The 22448-nt window shown below is 41.0% G+C and overlaps 1 protein-coding gene across 9 annotated transcripts in view; it reads left to right on the plus strand.

The window, feature by feature from the left end:
- Positions 1-22448, plus strand: part of LOC121286930 (extracellular sulfatase Sulf-2-like) — a 369814-nt gene that overhangs the window by 231037 nt on the left and 116329 nt on the right. For all 9 annotated transcript variants that reach the window (XM_041204225.1, XM_041204226.1, XM_041204227.1 and 6 more), the window contains one exon: positions 17551-17790. In XM_041204225.1, coding sequence (XP_041060159.1) covers positions 17551-17790 — 240 coding nt within the window. The remainder of the gene's footprint in view (positions 1-17550; positions 17791-22448) is intronic.

Raw genomic sequence — 22448 nt, forward strand, 5'->3', positions numbered from 1 at the left:
TTTTGTTTGTGTTTAAGATTTCCAGCATCCACAGTATTTTATGGCTGCAAATCCCACCCGCCACTGCACTCACTCTCCAGAATGGAAAATTCTGCCCCCAATTGCTGAAAGACTCCTTGCAAAACCTGAATTCTATTGGCTTTTGCTTTGTTTCTTGCCTCTCCAAACTCTTTGCAAACATTCCATTATATCCCTCACCCTGGCGACAAGAACTCAGTAAACTCTCAGCAGCAGTTGCAAATGTGGTTGACTATTTGCTACAGCATTTCTGCACATCTCTGTGTCAGCAGTGGCTCAGTTGGTAGCACTGTTGCCTTTGAGTCAGAAGGTTGTGGGTTTTAGTCCCAGAGACTTGAGCACAAAATCTAAGCCAATATGTCAGTGCGTCACTGTTGATGGTGAGTTCTTTCAGCAGAGCTGGTAAACTGAAGCCTTATCTTTCTTCCTAGGTGGATGAATAAGATTTTATTTCAAAGAAGAGCACAGAAATTCTGCCCAGTGTCCAGGCCAATATTTAAACCTCAAATAACAGCATCACAACAGTTCAGCTGGCTGTTATCAACATACTATTTGGAGGACCTTAATGTGCACAAATTGGCTGTCACATTTCCTGCAGAGAAGCAGTGACTACACTTCAAAAGTATGCCAGTGGATGTAAAGTGCTTTGGGTAGTCCTGAGGTCATGAAAGGTGCTTTATAAATGCAAGTCTTTCTTTGTGCTTTTGAGTTGTTACCATTCTTCCAAGTATTCATTCTTAAATAGCTTGTCAGTTGTGCTCTCTCAAAGCATATCTGCAAAGCTACCTTCTCTGGATGATCAACCATCTCTGTTTCTATTGCAGTAGTTGCTGGAGTAATTTTGTGCATCTGATGACATTTCTGAGGCAATTTTGCATCGAAAAATGAAAGCACAAATAAAATTCTAAATTCTGCCAACTGAGAAGCAAAGCAAGCTTTCTGGATAATGTCACAGCAGCCAGAATCTTGCTAAGAACAGCAGGCTATTCAGTCCTATAACAAAAAACAGAAAATGCTAGAAAAACTCAGCAGGTCTGACGGCTTCTGTGGAGAGAGAAGCAGTTAAAGTTTCAAGTACGTATGACCCTTCTTCAGTCCAATTGTTAGAGAGACGAGCTTTCTATTCAAAAGCTGGGCCATGAGGAAATGGTAGTGAGCAAAGGCTTAGTTAAACCCCAAGGAGGCCATGTTGACAACTGTGTCACTGTTGTTTTCTGCCCCACCTACACCTATCCCTCCAACACAAATGTGTTGGGAAAACCATATCTTCACAAATTGGATTCTTCTTTTAAAATATAGAATTACATTGCCTGGACATTTGGATGCTGACTGGAGTTTTTTTTTTTAAAGGGTCATAAGTTCACCTTGGAACTGTCAATAAGCATGCCTTTTCCATGAAATCACCTGACCAGCTGTTTATTTGTTTTGAACTGCAATGGTTTTAATTGATGGATTGGGGTGGGGCAACAGAAAGAAAGGCTGGTAAAACCACAGGCAAGTGATTTACTGGAAATCACAGGGCAGAGACAAGCTTTAAGTTTTGAGCTGTTGTTTTGTGAATTCAGTCTTGTTGAGGAATAAGCTGAGCAGGAAGGCCACCCTAACTGACACTTTCTTTCTCTCTCTGCCTTGGCTGAAATTCTGTGTGTAGTTATAAACCTGTAGCCAGAAAATCCTGGGCCTGAATTTCTAGATCGATGGGCAGGATTGGTTGGGGAACGAACCGCCAACTGAGATCGGCAGCCGACCACGATTTCACGCTGCGCGCTGAGAAGTTAGGTGCTGCCGGGGTGGGGGTGGAAAGAGGGCGGGCGCTGATATGTCGGTGTGGGCCAGCACTGAGAGAAAGCTCCCAGAAGGCACGTGAGCTGCCTCAGGGAGCTGAAGGCCTGAAAAATCAAAAATAAAGGTTTCAGAAGCTGAAAGAAAGTGTTCATGTATCATAATAAATCACCTGAAAATGTAGCTACTGAAAATGCTGTCCACAGAAATTTGTTTATGTTTTATTTCATCACGGAAACCTCACCCCACCCATGGATGAGGTTTCATGAAAAATGTAAAGGCCGCCAGGCCAATTTGCTCATCCGCCAACCGTAAGGTTGGCCAGACCACGAAAAATCAGAGTCCATTGCTCCATTAATGGGCTTAATTGCCCTCTTAATTGTCGGCAGGCTCACTCCCAACTTTTACGCATGCCCGCTGACCAAAATATTGCATGAGCGCGGGGTGATGTTGGGACGCTCGCCCAATGTCATCTTGCACGATTTCATGTCCAGTCAGTTCATACACGCACCTGCCTGATCAGCATAAATTTCTGCCTCTCACCTGAGTGTAACGTGCCTGTATTTTGGACCTGCAAAGCTGAGACAGGAAAAATTGGTCCAGCTCTATATTTTCTTCCACACCAAAGCTCTGTTGGTGAGAATTTCCAGACATTTACTGGGACAAGCAGCCCGTCTGCACATGAGGAGGCTCCATATTGACAGCGTTGAACCTCTGCCAACTTTACCTTTTTCTTGTAATGTTTTATCCAACAGCCCGCCTCTGCAGAGGCTACTTGTGTGTCCTTTGTTTATCCGTGTGTGTGCTGGGGAATTTTTAAGAAGCGATAGAGTGTTATACTTCCACATTATAATTGTGTGTTAACCAATTCTTGCAACTTGTTAAAAAGAAGCTCTGTTTTATAATAAATTAACCATTCTGAGTTTATTGAAAGGAGCCTGGCTAAAGTCGCTTTTACTCTGGGTACCTACAGTGAAGATAAACAATTGGCCATTATGGCGAGAAAACTAAACATTTAAACTAATGGTATGACCTGCAGAGTTTTGGGGCTGGATAATCCACGCACTCCTCCATTCTGGTCATAACAAATGGGAGAGGTGAATGGGACTGGCTGGTTGGCTGCGGCGCTGGAGAAAAATACTTTGTTTAACTTAAGCCTGAAAAGGATTTGAGACGTTTTAACTCCAACCCACATGGCAGAAGTGGAGTATAGAGATAGTTAACATGGAATGGGGAACCTACTCGCATCTGCCCTGATCCGGCCAACTTCAACTCTAAATTGGAGGCAACTGTCATGCCCAGTAAAGGCATGTCATAGTCATAACTTCAAACATGGACTGCATTCAGTACAGAATTTTCTGAAACTGTCCTTTTCTTTTATAAGTGAACATTAAAAGATTACTAAACTGGCTGCCAAGGGTCAGATGACTTTTTTAGTTTTGGCATAGATATCTCAAGTCTCCAAAAAGCTCCTAAATGAATGACCACAATGAGTGCCTGCCCCTTGAATGGATATAGCAAGATGAAAACCATCTGTGGAATTCACACCTTCTATTGTTTGTGAACTTATTCAAAACTCAAGATCAATGGACTTCCAGAGCCCTGGCTCTGAATTCTAAACTTAACCAAGAGAGCTGTTGAGAAACCAGTCCATCATAAGTAAGTGTGGATATCCAACATCCATTCTACAGTGGCTTCTAACTTTAAATAATTTGGGTGGACAGTAGAAGTATTAATCATGTCACCTTAACTGTCTTCAGATAATGAATCTTATTACCCAAGAAACAAGGAGAAACTGGTCAATCTGCAAATAACACAGCAAGAAACAACAGCAGCAAAAATAGACATCAGCATCTACAACTTTAAAACCTGGAGATGGCAACAACTTAAAGTTTATCATCCTGTTCCTTTGCAATTCCACCAGTACAAAAACCTGACCCCTTGGTAAGAAGACTACAAGTAACTAACTTGGTGTCTTGGTGAGCAAACCATCTCTTCGAGGGAATCCTGCAATAATTCAGATATATGATTTTAACTATATAAATCCACCTAGACTACCCTTCAAGAGTAAAAACATCTTCTTTACCAGGCCTGCAATGTATGTTGCTTTCCCAAGATGAGCCAAGCATGTGAACTATGAACCTTTCCTTTGTAATTGGTCCAAGTGCACTAGCCCTTGTAACTGTATTTTTTATTGAGAGTCTGTATGTATGTGTGAGTGAGAGTGATGTAATGTCAGATTTCAGCTTGAATGCATGAATAAGTAATCTTTACTTAAATCCACAAAAACTTGCTTTTGGTTGTTCCAATTGACCCTATACTCCGGGGCTGAGAAAAACATACACCGTCCTTTTCAATAAATGCACTGATTACAGACAAGAAGGGAAGAGAATTGGAGTTTCAGTTCTCTCTCATCCCTGTCTGTAACAGAGCAATGACATCTGCCTGAAGCTATTGGGGTCTTTCTTTAGGTATGCAAATCAAGCTCTGATGAAATCATTGGGACCTGACTCCAGTATCAACCTGAGACCCAAACAAGAGAATGGCGGTAGCTTCCTCACCAGGCCAACTGGCTGGGAATTGGGTGGAGTACCTGAAGAAGTTCAGGACAGTCCAGGAAAAGCGGATGTGTTCATTTGTGCTCTGCAATGAAATCTTGGGTTTTGCCCATCCTGAGCCTCCATCCCCTCTACTCCTGCGCCCCACCACCCTGACAATGATTGTATGTCAACCTCACCGATCAACCTACCTTAGTATGGGCACCATACAATGCGGGTCCCCAGCCTGTTGCTGCCCGAAATCCCACTCCTACCTGTCAGACACATGGTAGGTTCAGCTAGGTTTGGGTGGGAGGCTAACAAGCTCCATGTAAATGGTCCAGCCATTAAAATCAACCCGGCATTTCTTCCTTCACAATTATCGATTGCACTATCCACTTTGTCCCCCATACAGCAATCCTACTTCTCGTTACAATCGACCCCTTTATTCAAGTCACCAATTAGTAATTAATTTTTGAATAAACATCAGTTAATATGCTCAGAAAACCAAACTATTAGCTCCCAGCATAACCAGTATATTGTATACAATCTACAGACCCATTTATATCCATTTTAAATAACCACTTTAGATCCAGATAAAAATACTGCCCATTTTCAGTGTAACGCAATACATTCATTTATTTCACTTTAATGGCGTCAACTGACCTGAACCTATCTCACACTGAAAGAAGATCTCTTCAATTACAGTAATATATTTTGACAAAATGTTAAAAATGGACCTTGCATTTTATTGCTGTTGCACTGGTTTTGAAACTCTGCAAGAATATTAACCAACTCATTCACATTTTATTACTAAATCTATAATGGGTCCTCCTTCAGATTCATTCAGTTTGTCCCAGAGCAATGAAAATGTCATCAATTTGATCTCATTCTCTCACAAATTATACATGAAGGAGAGCTTTCTGTATAGCAAAAGACCATTGTTGAGAATCTGGTATACTGTGTATTTGTGGTCTTGTCACAGTGTTGACAGGGTTGCAAATGTGTTATGCGTATGTCACATAAGCAGGATAGACAGCTGGCCTTGCATCTTTAACTTATTTATATAGCTATGGTTTATTGTCTGCAGACTTTGACCCAGGCATAGGGAGCATAACTGAGCAGCTCTTAAAGGGCTGTGGTGAAAATTTAAAGAACTAGTCACGTAAAAGTAAGTGGCTGCATATGGGGCATTATTTCAGCATTTCGTAAAGCTAAAATATTTATTAAGGCTACACACAGGCTGGGGGGCTATTATGTTCCTTCTCTGTCAGGTCGCTTTGCTCAGTGAACATGGTTGCACGCCTATCTCCTGGTGAGTGAGTTGGTAAACAAGATACTGCAGTCGCAGAGACCAATGTAAGATGAAGCACTTGCTGTTTATTAACACAAGTAACAGAGCATTAACACATGTGCTTCTCCAACCAGACCCAATTCTAAACTACTGATTAACATTGTGGCCCACGCAACACAGCAATTGGATAATACAATCATGTGGTCAATCGGCTCACATTCTCTTAAAGGTGTGTTGCACCTCAGGTTACAACATCCCTCCCCCTTTACTCAAAAGTACAATTTACAATCTTTACAATATATCAACTATTTACATAAATAAACCCTTTACAAATTCAGTCTCTCGGGAGGCTTCTTCAAACATGATGAACGTTATAGTTCTACGACTTCGGATGGTTTATCCGTGTCCTCCCTCTCAGGAGTCATCTGTCCACTAGGCTCTCAAGTAGGAACCTGTAAGTTTGTTTCTTTGACTCTCTCAGGCTCAGTGGACCCTACAAGCATTTCCAAACGAACTGGAGTTCCTTCCATAGGTGCTGTATGCTCTAACGGGAATGCTTGGCACATCTTTTCTTGTAGATCTGTTTCCCTTTTCCTGAGGTGATCTACGTATTTCCTAATTATCCAGCCTTCAACCAATATGTGATATGAGATGGTCCTGTCACTGCACTAACTTCACCTGATAGCTATTTGGTCCCATCTCCAAAGTTCTTTGTCTCCAACAGTGAAGTTTCTTCCACGACTGTGGTAATCATGTCCATTTTTCTGGACCTCCTGACTTCTCTCTACCCTCCCCCGTAAATTCAGACTTAGAAGACTCAAATGTGTTCTGAGGTGTCTCTTCATTAATAACTCTGCTGGTCAATACCGGTGATCATGTGTGGCATAGTCCTATAGCTGAGTAGGAAACATGATAATCTAGTTGCAATAGAGTTTTCATCCAGTTTTTTCATCCCAGGCTTGAAGGTCTGGACTGCCCTCTTGGCCAAACTATTGGATGCAGGGTGGTAAGGCGAAGTCTTAACATGTGTTATGACATTGAGACTTGTAAATCTTTGGAATTCCCTGTTGGTGAATGCTGGTCCATTATCAGACACTATTATCTCTGGTAACTCGTGTATCACAAAACTCTGACGCAATTTGTCTATGGTGGCGGCAGATGTGGGTGATCTCACCTTGTATACATCCATCCACGTTGAGTGAGTGTCTATAATCAAGAGGAACACTGTGCCCAAAAAAGGCCCCACATACTCAACATGGAAGTGGGTCCATGGCTTTCCTGGCCTTTCCCAGGGATGCAATGGAGCAGAAGGGGGCAATTTCTGTACCTGTTGGTATGTGTGCAACTCTTGACTAAGTTTTCAATTTCTGTATCCATCCCTGGCCACCATAAGTAGCTGCGTGCCAACATTTTCATTCTAGAGATGCCGGGGTGAGTCCTATGCAATTCAGTCAATAATGGCTTTCTTCCTCTCGGAAGCACAAATTCTCTCGCTCCCCATATCAAGATGCCAACATTGCAGGTGGGCTCATATCTCCTCTTAAAATAGGGCTTCATTTCATCAGACTTTGGCTCATTTGACCATTCCTGTAAGACTTGTTCCCTTTCGTGGGACAAAACTGGATCGCGGTCTGTCTACTCTCTTATTTGTTTGGCATATACTGGTGATGAATCCAGAAAAATTAATAACAAGACTAGTGTTTGAGGAATTGGTATGTTCACATTGCTGCCTTTTAGAGGTAATCAACTCAATGCATTGGCATTTGCAATCTGGCTTCCTAGCCAGTAGATAAAAGTATATTTGTAAGCAGCTAAAATCAGTGCTCGCCTTTGGATGCATGCAGAGGCAATTGGGGGTATTGTTTTATCTTCCCCAAACAAGTAGTGGCTTGTGGTTGGATACAATGGTAAAGTCATGACCATAGATGTATATGTGGAATGTCTTAACGCTAAATATGATGGATAAGCCTTCTTTCCCTATTTGTGAGCATCTGTGTTCTGCAACACTCAGTGTTCTTGAGATGTAACCAATGGGCTGTTCAGATCCATCTGTCATCTGGTGGGAGAGTACTGCCCCTACTCCATAAGAGGATGCATTACAGGTCAAAATCAGTTCTTTCTTTGGGTTGAAATGTACCAACAGGGCCGGTGAATGTAGCAACTGCTTTAATGTCATAAAAGCCTGTTGTTGTGGAGCTTGCCAAGTCCACCTGTGGTTTTTCTTGAGCAAACCGTATAATGGAACTGGTATTGATGGAAAATTTGTGAGAAAACAGCCAAAATAGTTAATCATCCTCAAGAAAGACTTGAGTTCTGTGGCGTTTTTTGGTGCTGGTGCCTCACAAATAGCTCTCACCTTGTCTTCAGCTGGGTGAAGGCCCCAGTGAGCTGACCCCATGTCCCAGGTAAACCACTTCTTTTGCTTGGAAGATACATTTTTCTCTTTTTCAAGAGTACTGTGGCTTGTGAGAAATGCTTCAAGTAACTCTTCCAGGTTAGCCATGTGTTCTTCATCAGTTAGTCCTGTTACTAGGACATCATTGAGATAAACTACAACAGAGGGCAAACCTTGAAGTAAATTTTCCATTGCCATTGGAAAATGGCACAAGCCGATGAGACTCCAAAGGGTAACCGGGTATATTGTCCCAAAATCCCAAGAGACCTTTTCTAGCTTGACTTGCAGGTAAGTGTGGCCATGTTGAGCTTTGTATATGTGGTTCCCCCTGCCAGCTTGGAGTATAACTCATCAATTTTCGGTATAGGATGCCTGTCAAGTCTGGCCACTTTGTTAAAAAAACGGTCGACTTGTAGTCCCTGGATATTTGCACACTTTGGTTAGGCTTTAGTACTGCAACTGTGGGTACTGTCCATTCAGAAAATTGTGCAGGTTGTATGACTCCCAACTTTCCCAGCCTGTTTAATTCAACATCAGCTTTTCTCGTAATGCATAGGGGACTGGCCTCACCTTTAAGAATCTGGGAGTTGCCCCAGGATCCACATGGATTTTAACTTGCAGCCCCTGAATCTTCCCAAGCTCTTCCCTGAAAGTAGAGGCTTATTTCTGTAATAATTCTGGCAGGTCTTTCATTCTGAGTTGGAAAATCTCGGTCCACTCCAACTTTATTTCCATAAGTCAGTTCTGATCGAGTAGACTTGGACCCTCCCCTGCTACTGCTATCAGGGGTAAATTAACAGACTGATTTCCATACTGTGCTGGAAACTTTCAAATACCTCTTACCCATCTTTAATTTAGGATCTGAATTTTCCAGATTTAATGAGCGGTCTCCTCCATTGAGATATTTGAATGTATGTTTCCCTATAAGTGTTGTGGATGCCCCTGTGTCCATATCCATTCGGATGGGCTTCCAATTGACTTTCACTGTCACGTAGATTAACAGTGGATTTTACCCATTCCTAAGTTGTGTATTGAGTAAATATCTGACTCTGTTTCTTCTGGTTCCTCTGTTATGTGGATTTCACAATTTCTACCTTTTTGCTTAAAGTTTTGTCTTAATCTGACTTTACAATATTGTGTAATGTGCCCATTATGATGGCAGCAGAAACACTCGATTCTTTTAAATTGTTGTTCACTTGCAGGCTGTCTGGTTTCATTTCTGCTGTTATTATTGTAGGTATTCTTTATTAAACTATTGCTTTTTGCTGGTCTGTTAATGGTGAGTGTTTCCCGCCTTTCCATGAAGCCTAGCACTTCCACGCCATTTCTAACCGGTGCTTCCCTCCTGATGCGATGGATGGTGCCATTTTGTGCTCCCTTGATTGCTTCTGAATCCCTGACTGCGCTCTCTACTGTGAGTGCAAACTCAAACGCCCTGCTGAAGTCTAAATTTGTTTCTGACAACAACGTTTTTTGAATGCCATCTTCATTAATCCCACATACTAATCGGCCTCTTAAAATGTTGTTAATCGATGTCCAAAACTCAGTGCTCTGTCAGTTGTTTTAAGGCTGCTACATAGCAAGCGACTGTGTCTCTAGGGGCATGACACCTCGAATTAAATTTAAAACACAATGTTGTTACCAAGGATTTTGGCTGAAAGTGGCTTTTCCCAAGATTTACCAACTCATCAAAGCTCTTGGAATCTGGGACATTGGATGCCATTAGACTACAAATTAGGCCATATGTTTTACTGCCGCACATCAATAAGAGGACCACTCACCTATTGTCCTTCCCCGATATGTCTTTGGCCAAAGATAAGGACGCGAGGCATTCAATATAATGTGATCAGTGGTCTGATCAAATGGCTTGATACGGCCAAACTGTGGCATACTGGAGGGAGATAACTCCGACGACTATGACAAAGGCTGTACTTACAATCGCCTTACAAGACACGGCTGATTTACTTCTGTTTAATTTTCGTGGCTTTCTTTGGTGTCATTGACTGGTCATGTTTTGCCTCATTGCCAGTTGTTATGTTCCTTCTCTGTCGGGTCGCTTTGCTCAGTGAACACAGTTGCACGCCTATCTACTGTTGAGTGAGTTGGTAAACAAGATACTACAGGCGCTGAGACCAATGTAAGATTAAGCAAAAGCTATTTATTAACACAAGTAACAGTAATAACATGTGTACTTCTCCAACCAGACCCTATTCTAAACTACTGATTAACATTGTGGCCCATGCTACACAGCAATTGGGTAATACAGTTATGTGGTCAATCTGCTCACATTCTCTTCAAAGTGTATTGCACCTCAGATTGTTCAGGGGTAGTTGGTGGGGGAAAGAAATGATAGGCTAAAATTGAAGGAAAGACAGCTAAATCTGGAGGTATGAAACAGCCTGTGGGCAAGTGACAAAGTGACGCACCACCACTCTCTGAGAGATGATTGGTCAAATCGGATTGCTGCTGCATAAGGCACATGAAAGGCAGTTGTGCTGAGTCACAGACTCTGCCTGTATAACACAGGCACTGAAAATCTAACTCCATGTTTGTTTCTCTTTCAAAATGATTGCAACCAAGTGCACCATTTGTACACTCAGCGGAAACAGAGGTTATACCAAACAGGAGAGATTGAGCAGCCCCCAGAAAAGGGGAGTCTGAGGGCGTAACCTCATAGCGACCTTCACAGTGATGAAGAGATTTGATAGGATAGATATGGAGAAGACGTTTTCATTTCTGAACTAGAAATAGGAGCCATATCGATGAGAGAGTCTCTATTAAATCCAATAGGGAATTCAGGAAAAACCTCTTGACCCTGCGAATGCTTAGAATATAGAACTTGTTACCACAAGGAGTAGTTGAATTAAGTAGCATGGATACATTTCAGGGGAACCTGGAAAAGCACTTGAGGGAAAAAGGAATAAAAAGATGGATTGATGGGGCTAGATTCCAAAGGGCAGGAGGAGGCTCATGTGATTATAAGTTCTGAGAAGGACCTGTTTGGGCTTGTTTCTGTGCTGCAAGTACTTTGTAACTTTATGGCTCTTTGCTGGTTGTAACTACCTGTCATTAGGCTCAAACCCTTGTGATATTGCACTGGGAGATCCCTGAAAAATAATGAATTAAACTAATCTTATTTTATAGTGTGAAGTGAGGTGACTTAGGTACAGGCACCTGAAGATTGACAAACAAGGGACCAGAGCTATGGACATGTACAAAAAAAACACTGGCTGGAAATTGGCATCGGGCTTCATGGCGGGCAGACAATTATGGCAAGAAGGCAAAAAATTGGTTTTATGCTGTCGTGAAACCAGTTTGCAATTGTCTGCTCCACCCGTCCATGGTGGGCCGCGTTTCCCGCTGCCGCAGAACGGGAACCGAATTTCAATAATTTGGCATCTCATTATAAACATGCTCGCCAGAATCATCCGCCCCTCATGCTGGATCATCCAAGCATGTCAGCGTGACTGCATGTCAACGTGTTTCACAAGTGTACATGAGCGATGTACACCAGATGAGCTGCACTTTGCTCGGGACTTCGTGGTTTGTTTGCCTACCTTGCTTCGGGCAGCACTCACAGTCATCAGCACCAAGCTTCATAGGCAGCGCAACATCACTTTTAGGGCGGCACATAATCAAGGCTGAAACTCCAATATTGTATTGGAGTGATGTATTGTCAGAGCTGCTCTCTTTCAGTTGTAGCATTAGGCCAATGGTACAGGATAACATTAAAAATCCCATGGCACTCTTCAGAGAAGAAGAGTGAGGTCTCCTGGGCTCCTAGCCCACATTAACAACACCAAAAAACACCCTGACCAGTTTTCATCTCATTACTATTTATTGGATAATGCTTTGCATAAAATGATAGTCACATTTCACTGCAGAATAATAATGTCTGCACTCAAAATAATTAACAAAATGTGAAGTGCTTAGGGATATTTTTTGTGAGATGGAAGAAATGCCACATAAATAAATGCTTCTCTTTCTTTCTAACTGGGATTCCATCTTTTTAAAATGAACAGTAAGTCTGTATTTTGGCTTCCATTATCTTGTGAATATTTGACTGCTATTTATTTGTGTATAAATATATTATATACTAGCTTATTACAGTAAGTAAGGGGTACTCTATAAGGAAAAGAGCATTATATCCTGTAATAATGCATGTATATTAAACTTTGTACAATCTTTAGGCCACAAGGTATAATTATTTGGCCTTCATGAGTAGTAGAGGGTAATTTTTTTTCAGGCAAATCCTAGGTTTAACTAGCAGATTGTCTGACTTTATTTTATTCTTGGGGTCAGTCAGAATCTATTTTTAGATAAAGGAAAGGTTTCCCGGTGCAGTTCTCTTTTTTTTAACTGTGGCATAGAAATTTGCATGGGCAATGGTGTGACACCTAAATTGTGCCTTCTTTTATTCTTTCATGGGTTATGGGTGACGCTGGCTAGGCCAGCATTTATCGCCTATCCCGAATTGCCTTTGAAAAGGTAATGATGAGCTGCCTTCTTGAACCACTACAGTCCATGTTGTGCAGGTACACCCACTCTGACATTAGGAAGACAGTTCCAGGATTTTGACCCTGCTACAGTGAAGGAACGGCAAAATATTTCCAAATCAGGATGGTGAGTGACTTGGAGGGGAACTTCCAGGTGGTGGTATTCCCATCTTTCAGCTGCACTTGTCCTTCTATATGGTAGTGGTCATGGGTTTAGAAGATGTTGTCGAAGGAGCCTTGGTGAGTTCCTGCAGTGCACCTTGTAGATGGCATACACTGCTGCTACTGTACGTTAGTGGTGGAGAGAGTGAATGCATGCGGATGTGGTGCCAATCAAGCAGGCTGCATTGTCCTGGACGTTGTCAAGCTTCTTGAGTATTGTTGGGGCTGCACGCATCCAAGCAAGTGGGAAGTATTCCAACACACTCCTTACATGTGCCTTGTAGCTGGTGGCAGGCTTTGGGGTGTCAGGATGTGAGTTACACGTCATAGGATTTCTAGCCTCTGACCTGCTCTTGTAGCCACAATATTTACATGGCTAGTCCAGTTCAGTTTCTGGTCATTGGTAACCCCCAGGATGTTGATAGTGGGGAATTCAGCGATGGTAATGCCATTGAACATCAAGGGGCAATGGTTAGATTCTCTCTTGTTGGAGATAATCATTGCCTGGCACTTGTGTGACACGAATGTTACTTGGCACTTGTCAGCCCAAGCCTGGATATTCTACAGGTCTTGTTGTCTTTGGACATGGACTGCTTCAGTATCTGAGGAGTTGTGAATGGTGCTGAACATTGTGCGATCATCAGCAAACATTCCCACTCCTGACCTTATGATGGAAGGAAGGTCATTGATGAAGCAGCTGAAGATGGTTGGGCCTAGGACACTACCCTGAGGAATTCCTGCAGCGATGTCCTGGAGCTGAAATTACTGACTTGCAATAACCATAAACATCTTCCTTTGTGCTTGGTATGACTCCAGTCAGTGGAGAGTTTTCCCACTGATTCCAATTGAGTCCAGTTTTGCTAGGGCTCCTTGATGCCACCCTCAGTAAAATGTGGCTTTGATGTCAAGGGCAGTCATTCTCACCTCGGGAGTTCAGCTCTTTTGTCCATGTTTGTACCAAGGCTGTAATGAGGTCAGGAGCTGACTGGCTTTGGCGGAACCCAATCTGGGCGTCAGTGAGCAGGTTTTGCTCAGCAAGTGCTGCTTGATAACACTGTTGATGACCCCTTCCATTACTTTACTGATGATGGAGAGTAGACTGATAGGGCGGTAATTGGCCTGGTTGGATTTGTCCTGCTTTTTGTGTACAGGACATACCTGGACAATTTTCCAAATAGCTGGGTTATTCTATTGTTGTAGCTGTATTGACACATCTTGGCTAGGGGCGTAGCAAATTCTGGAGCACAAGTCTTCAGCACTATTGCCGGAATATTGTCAGGGCCCATAGCCTTTGCAGTATCCAGTGCCTTCAGCCGTTTATTTACATCATGTGAAACGAATCGAATTGGTTGAAGACTAGCATCTGTGATTCTGGGGACCTCCGGAGAAGGCGGAGATGGATCATCCACTCAGCACTTCTGGCTGAAGGCTGTAGCAAAAGATTCAGTCTTATCTTTTGCACTGATGTGCTGGGCTCCCCCATCATTGAGGATGGGGATATTTGTGGAGCCTCCTCCTCCAGTGAGCTATTTAATTGCCTGTCAGCATTGACCTTTGGATGTGGCAGGACTGCAGAGCTTAGATCTGATCTGTTGGTTGTGGGGTCACTTAGCTCTGTCTATCACTTGCTGCTTATGCTGTTTGGCACGCAAATAGTCCTGTGTTATAGCTTGACCAGGTTGAAACCTCATTTTTAGGTATGCCAGGTGTTGCTCCTGGCAGGCCCTCCTGCATTGTTCATTGAACCAGGATTGATCCCCTAGCTTGATGGCGATGGTCAAGTGGGGGATTTGCGGTTACATGAGGTTACAGATTGTGTTTGAGTACAATTTTGCTGCTGCCGATGGCGCATAGTGCCTCATGATGCCCAGTCTTCTGTTGCTATTTCTGTTTGAAATCTACCCCATTTAGCATGGTGGTAGTGCCACACATCACAATGGAGAGTATCCTCAATGTGAAGGCTGGACTTCGTCTTCACAATGACTGTGCGGTGGTCATGCCTACCGATACTGTCATGGACAGTATCTGCAGCAGGCAGGTTGGTGAGGATGAGCACGAAAGAGCGCACATCTCCCTGAGGCAAAGTGCTGCCTCAGAGAGATCGCGGAAAGGCTGTGAAACATTAAAAATAGAAAAATAAAAAAAAATCATTAACATGTCCCCCTCATGTGAAAATGTCACACGAGATGGGACATGTTAATCCAATACACAAAAACTTTATAACAATTTTTAAATTCCAATATCAAACCTCATCCCGCCACTGGATGAGGTTTGTAAAAAAATTACTTACCCGCCTGCCCGTTGGGCCCGTGCGCCAACCCAAAGTTCACACGGGCCCCTCAAAATCCTGGTCGATTGGAGAGTTAATGGCCTTAACAAGGTCTTTAATTAATGGCAGGCAGGCGTCCCGCTGCACAGTGTGCCCGCTGACCGAAATATCGTGATGCTGCGCACTGACGTCGGGATGCTCGCGCGACATTTTACGTGCTGGCGTGCGGACTCTGCCACCCTCACACCAGCCAGAAGATTCTGCCCATGGTCATCAATTAGGCTTTTAATTTCAGATTTTTTTTTACTGAATTCAAATCCTGCTATGGCAGGATTCGAACCCAGGTCCCCCAGGGCATTACTCTGGGTCTCTGGATTACTAGTTCAGATTACTTATGCCATGAACATCAAGGGGCAATGGTTAGATTCTCTCTTGTTGGAGATGGCCATTGCCTGGCACTTGTGTGGTGCAAATGTTACTCGCCACTTGTCAGCCCATTAATTGCTTATGGTTAAGTTGGATGATATGTATTTATAAGGACAAAAATATTAATTGTCCTATTGAATGCACATTATATTATTCTACTTAGTGATTTTAACTCCGTGTAAGTGAATAGGCTCTGAATGAATTAAAATTGTGCCTTATGTTCCTTTAAGGCTGTTTTTAGCTATTTATTATTAAGCAAACAGACATATGTCATTTGGGATGTGAACTGTTGTTTGGTTAGTGGACTTTACAAATTGGAAGGTGCTTGTCAGTTCAATGCGGGAAGCTAGAAGTGAGATCAGAAGCACTCAACAACTTACATTTTTAAAAAATAAATGCAAAGCAATTTTAACATCTGTAGTGTTAAATCTTCTGTATTCTGGTATACCATTTTTCAAATGTACCTTCTGTAGGACTGTGCACAGTAGTCAAACGATAAACTGTTTTGTAAGAGCAGAGGTTATAGCACATGATGCATGATATATTAATCTGCTGTTAATTTGAATCTTGTTTAAGGAGACAATCTAATTGTTTTTGCGTAGACATAGTCTCTGACTATCAGAATTTAATAGTTCAATCAGGGGACCATGCAGGTTGAGATCATTCAGAATTGAGTTCCTCTCCAAGATGCAGTTGAGAACCTAGGATAAAATGTTTGACTTTCTTGTTTTTTTCTTCAAATATATTGCAAACAATTTTTTTTTAAGTTGCAAATATTCTGACCCCTATGCTGATAAATTATTTTCTCTTGGGGAAAATTCTTATATTTTAAATGATTGTCATTCTTTCCCTTAGAAGGGTTTTTGGAAGAAATTTACATTTATGTCAATCTTTGAATATATTTGCCTAGAATTAATTTCCCTATAATTATGTATGACAGAGAAGTGTGGTGTGAACACGACAGGTGAAAGCAAATGTGAATATGGCTGCATCTTTATAACCTTACTATCCCCAATGATGTCACACTTGAGGAGTTGAGATAAAATGTAATCAAGACGGTATGTAGTCTTTAGGTGCAATGAAATTAGAGAGTGTAGGGATGGAGCAGATGGCATAGAAGAGGCAGTGGATGGATATGGGAGAGGTGTGTTGCGGTAAAGAGAATGGTAATGATGCAAGCAGGAATTTTTTAAAATGCTGATTTAAAAAAAAAATTGTGTATCCAGTGGCAGATAGAAATTTTTCAGATTCCATAGCTCTTAATTTTAATATTATCATGATGTAATATTCTTAAATACTCAATGAAAATTGATTTCAATAAAAATTACTGTTTTGATATGTTGACATTGTGAAGGCATAAGTAAATGCTCTAATAAACAGTATTATTAAATGGACATGTGCAGAGCACTTTAAGAAGACAAGTGATAGAGAAAGTTGCTAAGCAAGTGGATGGCAATCGAGCTACAGGCTGAATCAAGAGGAGGAGGGGCCCGAAGATCTTTGGAATCGGGAAAAGTTGAAGGTAACATTGAGGATCAAGACTTAGACAGAGGTCTGACTGGCCTTCCTGGACTTCGAGGGGGCAGGTCGATTAGAAATGGTTCACCCAGGCCTGTGTTCAGGCAACCTGGCTATAGAGACGACGTTGAGACAACCTTATTTAGGAATAGCAAAACAAAGCCCTGCAATCAAGAGAATATAATTACTGAAAAATTTAAAAACTTAAAGGAAAATATAGACAGAACAGATTAGTGGGCAGTGATACTTGTCTGTATCTAAAGAGGGAAACTGTAAGTCTGGTTTTGGTCTTGTGATCTGTAGACTCTGAAGTTCCGTCTAGTGTTAGAGGTAGAATTGCAGACATGACTGGGAACCAGTGCAGCTCATAATTGCTTCCTTGATAATGGAAAATCCTATGGAAGTGCCTACTAGAGGTATGAAAGAAGTGTAATCTGGTCAGAAGGGGCTAATTTTAACTTTAGGTGAGAATATAAAACTGGTGATAACAATTCAGCCACCCATTATGCATCTCTCCGAATGTTTTACACTATTGCCTCAAGTCAAAATCACTCACCAGGAGTATTTTGCAGACATACAAAGCTTAATATTTGTAGATAATGTTGAGAACTTTAGTTCAGCAATTGTGATATAAATTTTTAAATTCTTTTTAGGATCTTTGGAAGTGATGAACAAGACCAGGAAGATCATGGAGCAAGGAGGAGCCCACTTCACAAATGCGTTTGTGACAACACCCATGTGCTGCCCTTCAAGATCTTCTATGTTGACAGGGAAATATGTCCACAACCACAATACCTACACGAACAATGAGAACTGCTCATCCTCCTCCTGGCAGGCCACACATGAACAGCGGACATTTGCCGTGTACCTGAACAGCACTGGTTATAGGACAGGTATGTTATTGAAGGAAATTGCAGCACTTTTATGGTATTCATGATAAATCTTAAAGAATCTCAATGTTTATGGAAAAAAAGTTTTCTCATCTTTTTTACCGTTGGTGAAAGAATATACATAAAAAGCACAGAAATGGGATTAGAGTGGACTGCTCTACTGGTACAGCCGTAATTTACCAAATGACTTTATATAATGTAACTTCTATGATAAAGTTCAAGTCTCATGTAAAAGTCATTAACTTTAGACCAAGTATGAATATCATGTTAGGCTGCTTTATTTTGTTGTGTCCTATAACACTAATTACAAGTAGTATGTTATCAGCCAGGTGATGTCCAAGATTTTAGAAACTACCGTTTTAGGCAAAAAAATTACCTACCCTTGGTAATATCCCATGACAGCATGAACTCGTCGGGCTTATCTCCTGATGTCATTTTACCACCCTTCCTGCCTTCCAGTCTGTCACCAAAAGGCTGGTGAAATTCAACCCAATGGGACCTGTGCCATACATATTCTGTGTTTTGGCCATCAATCTTGGCTTTCCCTCATCTCCTCACCCCTATGAGCCTTAATACAGGAACAGAATAAATGAATGTCATTTGTAATGTCACATGTTATGGATTTCCGGTTCAAGAGGGCAGCTCACCGCCACCTTCTCAGGCAATTAGCGATGGGCACTAAATGCTGGCCTAGCCAGTGACACCTACATCTCATGAATGAATTTTAAAAATCCTTTTTTTTAACCAATGAACAGGACAAATGTTTTTAAAAGGCAGATCAGGTTTGACTAACATAGTTGAATTTCTTGATGAAGTAAAAAAGCAGGCTGATGAAGGGGTTGCAGTGGATATTGTCTGTGTACGTTTTAAGAAAGCGTTTGACAAAGCACCATGTAAAAGGTGGGTTAATAAAATTGATGCTCATAGAATCGGAGGGTCAGTTTGGATTTTTTTTTTAAATTGGTTGAAAGGCAGGAAACAGTGAGTGGTGGTAAATGGTTATTTTTCAGACTGGAAGATGGTTGACAGTGGTGTTCCCCAAGGATTAATGCTAGGACCTCAGGTCCTGTTGAAGGTATAGAGGAGATTTACCAGAATAGTTTCAGGGATGAAGGAATTTAGCTATAAGTTTGGATTGGAGAAGCTGGGGTTTTTCTACTCGGAGCAAAGGAGTTTGAGGGGAGATCTGCTGGAGGTGTAATAGATTATGACAAGTTTAGATAAGGTAGACAAAGAAAAGATGTTCTCATTCATTGATGGTACAAGGACCAAGGGACACAGATTTAAGTTTTTGTGTAAGAGATACAGGAAGAACATTTTTATGCAGTGCATGATGATGGCTGCCCATGAGAGTAGATGAAGCAGACCGAGACGATCAATGATTTCAAATGGAAATTAGATAGGCACTTGAGAAAGCAAACTTCAAAGATACAAGAATAGAATAGGGGAATGGGACTGACTGGATTGCTCTACAGAGAACTAGCATGAACTTGATGGGCTGAATGGCCTCCTAGTTGGAAATTACTTGCTGAATGTGACACTAAAAGATTAATTGTTATCATAGGTGAATTGGTATGTGCAATTATTTCCAATTGCCACTGTATTCTGGCCTTGGTAGGAGCAAAGTGTGGAAAATCTGGAAAAGTTAAAGAGAAAAAATAATGTATCTTTCCTGATATCCTCTCAAGTTTTCATGGTGGGTAGCTGAACCATACAAGCTCCAAGATTCTCTGAGTAAAGTTAGAGTATAGCAGGCCCAGTCATATTCACATCTTACTAAGTTTGATCTTGCCATAAATATGATATCAAGCTATTGTTTCCATAAAATTACAAATTTTGTAAAGTACAGCATTCATAAATATGATTACAAAAAGTGGTCAAGCTTACGTCATTTCCAATGTCCACAGAATATTGCTTGGTGCTCTCATCATACACAGATGTTCAGTTAAATCAGCTCTTGTAAAACTTTCTGAAGAATGTTAGTCATTAAAATCAATCTCTAAATACATACCAGATGGAAATCTTAGTGTTGCTAAAATGAAAATAGACTTTGGCTGATGTTTTATGCCTAGACAGTAATTGTGATGCAATTTTGTCCCTGTAGATATGTGGTGAGCACCCAAACTTTCTAATTTTAAAGCAACGATTTAAAAAAAAAGACTTTTTTGGCTTTCAACCAGAATTAATATCAGTTGTAAATAATAATCTCTTACAGCACAAGATACAAGTTATCTTACGTAGAATATACGATACAGGAACAGGCCTTTTGGCCCAATCAATCCATGCTAGTGTTTATGCACCACTGAAGTAACCCCCCCCCCCCCCCACCCCCACCCCCCAGACCCACACCCACATCTTTCCTCATCTAAATCTATCATCATCAACCCTCTATTCCCTTCTCCCTCATATGCTTGTCTAGCTTCCACTTAAGTGCATCTATACCATTCCCTGTGGTAGCAAGTTCCACATTCTTACCACTCTTTGGGGTATAAGGGTCACTCTTGTGCTGTAAGGGACAAGCAGCTTATCTAAATACTGGTAGATTCCTTGTTGTTAGAGTGTGTACAAAATGCAAGTGATTTCATCATGTTCTGTGGGTCCCCTCATGACCAAAGAGTCCAATGCAGGATTGGCATGGATGTCCACAGAACTGGCAGTTCATGTTGTCATTGTTGGTGCTTAGGGGACCTTCTGCTGAGTAAAATAATACCAAACTTATAGCTATTGAATTTTTTTGTGAAGTATGGCCTGCACCATCTCTCCTTAAGTTGTCATGTACGCTTCCTTAAGATTGACCTTGTAGCACATATAATGTGTTTATGTTAGTCTTTATATTTTGGCATCTTAAGAAGTAGAATTTGAAGCCAGCTACTATCTAATGAAAGTCAACTTTTTTCCAGTTACTGTTCAGCCTCAAAAATTTAAATTGAGAACTGAGAGGCACAAAATGTAAGGCAAGTGTCGGAAAGGCAATCTAGAATGTTATATTTGTCAGAAGTTAATTCAACGTAATAGAAATAAACTGGAATGAGAACAGAAAAGAGAGAACTGATGAAAAAAGGAAGCATGAAAGTAAGCAGAAATTAATTGTCTAAGTGTTTCTTTATTTTAAACTTTAATATTATTATAATAAAGCAATTTCAGATAGCTGACTAACTTTTTGACTGTGATATTAGGATTTATTTCAGAGTCACAGTTGGGACCTAAGAGCATTGTTACCTTTAAAGATTAGATGTTGTGCATGGCCTTTTTTTCTGTACGCAGTCCCTTTAGCTTTATTTGTACGGCTGAAAAATGCCTTATCCCTCACAGGACAAGGCCTGTACAGTTTGCACCCACGCAGCTTAGCGGGGATATTGCCTAAGAGACTTTAGAAAACTGATAATTCAGAGAATCTCGATTTCTGCAGATCTGTCAACAATCTAAAAATTCAATTAATGGGTAAAGATACGCATAATTTGTGGAAATAATGTTTTTGTGGGAAATTTCTCTTCCCTTATCTCAACAGGTTTGCTTCAGCCACCAGTGTTAAACAATATGATATTACTATATTTAACACTGCGATCACTCAAAAGAATCAGGCTTTCACCCTGCTTTGAGATGCAGAGTCTCTAATGTTGCATCCCCTGATCTAACATAGTTACTGAGCTTTTAAACAGTTAGAAGACAGATATTGGTCTTATAACCAAATAATAGTTATTGCTCTTAGGGAAATAATTGCTTTTGGTATTGTTTAAAATATTAGTTTAAGTAGATGTAATTTTCTGCAGGCTCTATAAATTATTGGAATAAAATGCTGTTTTTTTTAAATGTTTTCAAACGAGGAAAAATAACTTTGGAGTTTGCTCCATCCATGCAGATTTTTACCAGATATCCCACTGATATTGACTTATAGTTTGCATTTAAAATCCTTATACCCACTTCTTCCATTATGTTTTTATTGGGCTGCTGCTGATATTTCTATTGATTCCATGCATGGAGTGTTTGACTTGCACTGAGAATTTACCATTAAAGTGTTTAGTCATTTTGCTATCACTAAAACATTTAAAGGTTCTATCTTGAGCCTTTGAATTTTGCCTAGAATGACGCTTAGTAAGTTAGTCTGACAATTACTGAAATACTTGCTGTTAAAAAAATATCTGGGGCCATGTTTGCTTTAGTATTTAGAGATGACCCACTTAAAATAATTTATTTCTGCATTGCAAAAGTTTTGATTTAAAAATAACAATAACCTCAGAAAATTATTAATTTCTGGTCCTGAAAAAATACAAATGAAAGACTAGTTAAATAACTTTACTGAAACCACTTTTTTTTCTGCTTCAACATAAAATTGTTGACTATATTTATAATTGAAGTCAGATAGCTGGGCATCAGTAAATAGCTGAGTTAAAGTAAATGAGTTATTGGACTATGCATTGAAGTGTGCTAACTGTCGGTTTTTCATATCATTTATCAAAATCCTGTAAGATTGGTGACATGATGGTTTGTCTGGAGGGGTGCAGCCACAACGAAGTCCATGGCACCATGGCTGGCTCAGCTGTACTGGGGGTAGGAGGAAGATTGGAAAGTAATTGTGATAGAGAATCCTATGATTAGGGGAACAGACTGGCGTTTCTGTGGCCACAAATGTGAATCGAGGATGGTAATGTTGCCTGCCTAGT

This window comes from Carcharodon carcharias, chromosome 14, assembly GCF_017639515.1.
Source record: "Carcharodon carcharias isolate sCarCar2 chromosome 14, sCarCar2.pri, whole genome shotgun sequence".
NCBI lineage: Eukaryota > Metazoa > Chordata > Chondrichthyes > Lamniformes > Lamnidae > Carcharodon > Carcharodon carcharias.